This window comes from Taurulus bubalis (genome assembly GCF_910589615.1).
Source record: "Taurulus bubalis genome assembly, chromosome: 6".
Lineage (NCBI taxonomy): Eukaryota > Metazoa > Chordata > Actinopteri > Perciformes > Cottidae > Taurulus > Taurulus bubalis.
In genome coordinates this window covers 14,921,505-14,928,933 of record NC_136594.1, presented here as the reverse complement: position 1 = coordinate 14,928,933, position 7,429 = coordinate 14,921,505, and the positions used below count along the sequence as shown (strand labels likewise).

Genomic DNA, 7,429 nt, shown 5'->3' with positions numbered 1-7,429 from the left:
AAGGGTAATGGGTACAAGTAAATCGCTCTTGTAGGCGACTGCATCCACCTACAATGCAATGTTGGATGCAGTTGGATGCAATTGCCTGAAAACCCCAAAAGAAAAAGAAAAACTTTAAGCTAGAAACTACCTTGACAACTGTTAAACAGCTGATCGAGATTATGACTCAGATGCGCAGGTCGAAATCCATGGTCTGCCACTGATTAGCATGCAGATGCTAGTATTTAGTCCAAAGCCCTGCTGTCCTTTAGCACAGACTCTGTTTTGTTATAATCTTTTATTAAATTGATCAAGATATAATTAAATGTATTTCTATACCATAAAATCATAACAGGAGTTTTTAAGAAAGAAGTAAGTACATACGTATACAATTTAACGTTTACAACACAACAAGATACCAGAAGACATTGTTATATTTCTTCGTACATAAATAATACAAATTTATCCTGATGGGATCTGTCAAAAGGGAAAAGGCTGTTTTTCGTTTATAGGCAGTAAAGACCACAAATGGACAACCATCACAGTGAAATAGTTTCGGCCGTATTGATTATATCACATGAATAAAATAACAACACATATTGGAATGTCAAGAGGCAGCTGTTCTTCAATGTGGAAATGTCACTATGCCACGAAAGGATCGAGTGACACACTCTCCCTCTCGTGCATACAAACCGCCGCAGTAAATGATTCTGCATGGAGCCACAAGAAGTTGTCCACAGGATATGAGTCACACCCTCACTGCACACACACTGGTATATTATCTATTAATGTTTGGACATTAGTTTTGTGAAAGACCTTTTTTCTTCTTCTTTTTTTCTGCTGCCTAAAACAACGTCTAATCCGAAGAAACCATGTTTGACAATCTCACACCGGAGCCGACCATGATTGTGTCGTGACTTGTTAGTAAACTACGTAGTCTGAGTGTTGCGTCTACAGACATGAGTCACCACTCACAAGTCAATAGAGCGTTCAGTTCTTTATCATGTGTGCTCATCTGTGTGTGACACACCGGTTACGTTGCAGAGTCTGATTTTACTCACAATATATTGTAATTAAAACATGACTCATTATTATTCTTTAAACTATACAGCATTATATTAAAATTGAAAGCTCCGCTCATACCATAGATGTAATCTATGGCTCCGTCATTTATGCTTAGCTTAAGTAAAAATGTGATTGTAGGACTTTTACTGTGCGGTATGATTTTTTTTTTTACCATTAATAGTTAACATTGCAGTTTAGATTTAGATATATGTGGTCAGTTAATAATCCAGATAATGCCTGTTTGGAAATTTGTTGCGACCCCTCAGGGGAACCATGAATCACAGGTGAGGGAGGTTCGTACTGGAGTTATGTTTCAAATTTGATTACAGACAAATATGTTATTAAATTTGAGCTTTATCAGTTTGGAAATGTACAAAAGTACTACTGTACATAAAATAACTGATATTACATCGGTGGCGGTAAATTGTGATCAAAGTGCCTGGGTGCTGTTACAACATGCAAACCAAGGAAGTTGTTATTGCAAAACACACACGCACACTAAAGCTTGTGTGTAACTGTGTGAGAGGGCAGCGGTTTGGATTGCGCAGCATGTCCCGCTCTGCCTCCCCGGAACATGACCTGTAATAATCCATCTGGTCTGTTGACGTCTATACTTCCTAATCTCACTCTCTCCCTCCCCGAGGCTTTATAGGCGGGAGTGGGAAGCGAGACATCAGATTTATGCATTCACACTGACAAATAGTCATTGTCACTGTCTCCCGTTGCAGTGAAAACCCAAGCTTTAATCAGCTGACCGTAACATTTAGTATCTATCAGGGTGACAGCGTAACAAGGAGGCGTTAAGGACAATTTATTCAAGTGCAGAGTGGACATAGCTGTGGATAGTGATGGAGACTTTGGGTAAGATATTCTCTATTTTACTGTAGATGCGATGATTTTTGAATGTATATTATCTACTGTCCATAGATGAAAATAAAAACCAGAGGTATAAGATCAGAGTGGCAGTGAGGTTCTGTATATCTGGTGGTGCTTTGGAGCACCATTAATGTCAGAGTTCAATGGTCTGTTTATGTTTATCTAAAGCACCAGGGTTTGTTTTATGTGTTGGGAAGAGTGGAGGCTGACAAAGAATTATCTTCTGTTATCGCTCACTGGCACATAACTGGTTAGATCCTAAACATCAGGATGTGATCTCTCCTTTTGTAGTCATATAGTTCTGGTCTAGAGGAGACGGGAAGAAAGTTGGTCACCAGTGTTTGTTTGACTGAGCAAAGGTCGGTCTTGTTTTTGTACTTTTCTCCCCCTCAGATTTGCAACACAAATTGTTGAAACTCTGTGACAGAAGTTTTGCTAATTTAATATTTTAATAATGAATACTCTCACTGCTCTCAACTTCTTTTCCAGACACATCTTGCATATACTCACCGTACACTACCTACCCAGCACCAAACAGCAGGCAGAAGCTATTAATAACTAGCTAGTGATCAAAGTGGAACATCTAGCGGTTAAAGAGTCAGATTTATCTCTCAGGAGTTGTTGGAGACCTGTAACCTGGGCTAGGAGGGAGAGAATATTGTACTTGAACAGAAACACGACTCCAAATCGATTTTAAGGTTGCTCTGTGTTTGCTAGATATGTAAATTAGCAACGGTTAGCGAACAAATATGCCAAAACAAACAATATATGGTGATAATATGTCGGCTTGTATATTTTGTATTATATTTTATATATATATGGTGATATGTCATTTGCCCCTGGTGGTCCAAATACTGAGTTATTGCAGGTTTCAGTGGTGGAGATGCATATTTTCAACTCATTTGATAAAACTGTTGATACTCAATTGCAGTTTATGGGAAGCATCAGTCTTATTTGTTGGGGGGGGGCAAAAAGTGACTTGAGCTGCACCCATGAAGCAGAAATACTGAAGCCACTGTGTAAACTAAAAAACCAGGGATTTGTCACAATTAGGCTGCGCCAGATGACTTTTCCGCAGACAGTAGAGCCTATGCCACTCACTCCCCTGTCTCATAATCTGAGTTGAAGGCCAACAGACACATTCTGCTCATCGGAGGTATTCCTGTTCATTTACAGACGTGTCTGAAATTTAAAAAATCCATCAACTCTAATTACTGCAACACTGATTTGGCATGAGAATTACAAATATTCTGGATTATGTTGTTTTTTTCACCATCCTTACACAAACACAACTCACCATCTTTGTATTTCTCTAATCAGTGTGTCCGATGGGTGGAGGTGCCACCAGGCTGTACAGCGCCCTGACTCAGACCAGCAGCTCTGCTATCCCCCTCCCTCCGTCCCACCAGCCTGCGGACACAAACCTGGATCCAGCTTTCTGCCAGGTGACTCTTTCTCTTCTGTTAATGCAGATTTCAGAAACAGACACAGCAGCAGTTATGTGCAGTGATCTGCTTCCTCAGGTGAAATCAAGGATTAAGTGTCATGTCTGTTTTGCAGGGGCAGAAGACGTCCCCAGTATGTCCCCCCGATCCAGTGGAGCTGCTCCGACAGTGTGAAGAGGCCCTCGGGGACCGACCAGCTCGTCTCCACAGGAAGTTCACTCGCGTCAATGATGGAGACGCCGTCCCCGGCGGCTCCGTCAGAGTGATGCAGTGGAACATATTGGCCCAAGGTAGATTGCATTTAGCCCATCTAATATAACATCACACTGACTTGTGGACTCTGATATATCTAAGGACCTCAAAAACAGATATTTTAAAGAAAATTGAATCCAAGTACTATATCAATTCACTGTGTCGTTCTCATCGGGCCGTTTCCAGCTTATTTCACAGACATATCTCTGGTAAGCACACTGCCCAGCACCAAACTGCAGACATAGTTCGTTAAGCTTGCTAGTGGAGGACATTGAAAAACTAGATGGACATAAACTATGGAGCACTGTTTAGCTTCTCCAGGTTAACTCTATACTGAAGTCAGATTTCTTTCTTCTCCTGTCCTTCAGCTCTGGGCGAGGGACTTGATAGTTTTGTCAAGTGTCCCCCGGAGGCCCTCAGCTGGTCCCGCAGGAAGTACCTCATCTTAGAGGAGATCCTCACCTACAGACCTCATATCCTGTGTCTGCAGGAAGTTGACCACTACTATGACACCCTCCAGCCGGTTCTGGCAGGCCTCGGTTACAGCGGCAACTTCTGCCCTAAACCCTGGTCGCCATGCCTGGCTGTGGAGGGCAACAACGGTCCTGACGGCTGTGCGCTGTTCTTTGATGAGTCGCGATACGAGTTCCTAGATAGCGTGAACATGAGGCTCTCTGCCATGCGGATCCCAACCAATCAGGTGAGTCGAAATCTGTGTAAAGCCAATCTTGGACACATACAAAAAGCCACCCATAGGCACCTCTAACACACAGCTCTCTTGCCACAGATTGCTGTGGTGACGATGCTGCGTTGTCGGAGCACAGGGAGATGTGTGTGCGTGGCCGTGACCCATCTGAAGGCTCGTTCTGGCTGGGAGTGGCTCCGCAGCGCCCAGGGCTCCGACTTCCTGCGACAACTCCAGAATCTGGTCCGGAAGCAAGCTGGTGATCCTGCGGGTGCCCCCATGTCAGACATTCCTCTGTTCATATGTGGAGATTTCAACGCAGTCCCGACTGAGGAGGTGTACCGACGGTTCATCACGTCGCCTCTCTGTTTGGACTCGGCTTATAAGAAACTCAGTCAAGACGGTTTGACTGAGCCAGAGTACACAACGTGGAAGATTCGGCCATCGGGGGAATGCTGTACCACTCTGGACTACATCTGGTACAGTCAGGACACACTGAGAGTGGACAAAGTTTTGGACATGCCCACTGAGGAACAGATTGGGCCAAACAGGCTTCCGTCTTTCAGCTATCCATCAGACCATCTCTCTCTGGTTTGTGACTTCAGCTTTAAGGAGAAGGAGTGAGAAAGGAAATGATGAACCAACACACGGGAAGGGGCGACACTGAGGAGACAGTCGAGATTGGCTACTGCTCGGCTTCACGCAACAAGAGGGCGGGCACATGAGACGCCATTTTGGAGTGACAGGCGGAAGATGACGACAGGTTACAGAAAAAACAGAGTTGGTTATTTTTGACTGGATCAGTTGGATAACTTATGACTCAGAAGTCACAGAGAAACATGCTGCTGCAACACGACAACATAGTCTACCTGCCCAGTGAAAGTAATGGATGGAAACCATGGTTTCCAATCCCAATCTTGAAACCGTAGTAAATGTTCTGCTTCAAACTGCCATTGTACTACAGAGTGATTGAGAATAAACTGTTTTTGCTGACCATGTATGTTTACATTTGATGGCGGTTGCTTTTGCAGTATAGTGTTATGTAGATGTACTGTTTATTTTCTGACTACCCTCTCGTTGGTTTGCTAATTACTTGGTGGCTTGGAAATTAGAGGTTTTCCAGGCACGTCCAACTGGTAGGAGACCCCGGGGAAGACCCAGGACACTCTGAAGGGATTATATCTCCCGGCTGGCCTTGGAACGCCTCGGGATCCCCCAGAATGAGCTGGAAAGTGTTGCGGGTTAGAGGGAAGCCTGGGTCGGTCTGCTGAACCTGCTGTCACTGCGACCCGACCCCGGATAAATGGCTGATGGATGGATGATGGGTTTGGAAAATTAAAGGATCGTTTACCCAAATAAACAAACTATCTATTTGTTCCTAGTGATGCAGATCATCGTTCTGGTTTTATTTATCCGGCTTTTGAATCGTGGTTTGTGGTGCAACTGACCCTTTACAGCTTACTGAGTCCACATATACTGTATACCATGGTCTTCTAAATGCCTAACACTAACTATGTAAACATTATGCCTTTTGAAAACATTTCTAATATCGAATACCAAAGAGTACATTTCTTCACTTTATTCATGAGCTTCTTTTCAGCTACAGCACACCTTGATTGATCTTTGTCTACCTTATCCAAAAAACAATACAGTCTGTACACTGAAGCAACTTGATGGCAGGACGTGCAAAATACCCACAGAAACGGTGTAGATTTGAACATCTTAGGGAAGTTCAGGGAAAACTGCGTAGTGCTGGTACGCAACACGTTTATGATGTTACTTTCTAGATATTACGATACTTTAAAAGCAGTGTATATAGTTTTACAGGGGCATATTTTGGATTTCCCATTGGGCTGCTTTTGTCACAGACCTGTCAACCGAGCTGCAGCTCAAAACACAGATCGCCCCCTGGTGGCTGGCTGCAGTATAGGTTATAAATCCTGACCCTCCGATGAGCGATAGGGACATGGGCCGAACTAACAAAATATAATTATCATGTACTTTTAGTTAGTAATTATCACACTGATGTATGCTAAAATGTTCATTTTTCTGATGAGCTTGGTTTTCATTAATTATTTGATGCGTTCCAAAAGGGTTCCTTGCTAGCTAACAGCTAACTTGCTGACCAGAGGTCCAATTCACCTGAATGATGCCGGGCAAAAATTAAAGATCTTCTTGAAGGGCATGGCGTTTATTCATACTTATGAACATGGAGGAAAGAAAAAGATGGTGGCGAATGGGCCAGAGGTTACCAGCTCATAATGAACAGAATACTCGGTGTAAGATTGTAGAGTTTAAGAAACAAATATAAAATAACCCAGCTGCTAGCAGTTTAATGGCCCTAATGGTCATTGCTTGATTCACTTGCAGTGTGATAATGCCATTTACTGAGGACTTCTTCCATGATTCTGTTGATGTATGTTCTCTTGCTTAAATATGGTTTGTTGAAGTAAATTTCTGCATTTGTAATACAGCAGCAGTTGTATTAGTTTTGGTGCAGTTCTAAATTGCAGCATGTGATGCTCCTATGGCTGTCATTATAAAACTGTAGCTTTATCAGAAAGATTTAATCATTTTAGGTGGGGGTAGAATGCCGTTTACGCAGTAATTTAAAGATTTGGGGATACATACTGATTGTGTCTACAGTGGCTAATTAACCTGTTTGGTCTATAACCCATATCATGAATAGCATTGTGATTAGTGGAATAATTCTGCACCATATTACCCACAGCATGCTATGTTGGTAGAGAGTACATTATAAGCAAAGGTGCCAGACGTGTGTGTGTGTGTGTGTGTGTGTGTGTGTGTAAATTACACGTATTGACGAGGTCTGAATGTGCCCATGTCAAAGTTGTTTGTTTTTAGTTGGCAACATCCACTTGTTTTATTGCATTGACAGTTGCATGTGGACTGGTGCTTACAGTCCATGGGAACTATGGAAGAGTCTTAGTTTGTCTTTGTATTGTATTCATGATCATTATGCAATGCATCCTTTTTGCATACACCACGTAGTATGTAGAACAGAATCTAGAGACAATATTGTGGTTATTTGGCCCCAATGGATGGATCTTTGTGCTGAAGCTCTGAGGTAAGATATTTTGTATTTGGTAAAAGAGATTGTGCTTCA

The 7,429-nt window shown here is 42.6% G+C and overlaps 1 protein-coding gene across 1 annotated transcript; it reads left to right on the top strand.

Annotated features, from left to right (window-relative positions):
- Nucleotides 1–3,245: 3,245 nt before the first annotated feature.
- noctb (nocturnin b) lies at nt 3,246–5,684 on the top strand. Its single transcript, XM_079220299.1, has 4 exons — nt 3,246–3,365; nt 3,481–3,655; nt 3,986–4,317; nt 4,405–5,684. The coding sequence occupies exons 1-4, from the start codon at nt 3,249–3,251 to the stop codon at nt 4,924–4,926; spliced, it is 1,146 nt and encodes a 381-aa protein (XP_079076425.1). The 5' UTR covers nt 3,246–3,248; the 3' UTR covers nt 4,927–5,684.
- Nucleotides 5,685–7,429: the final 1,745 nt, after the last annotated feature.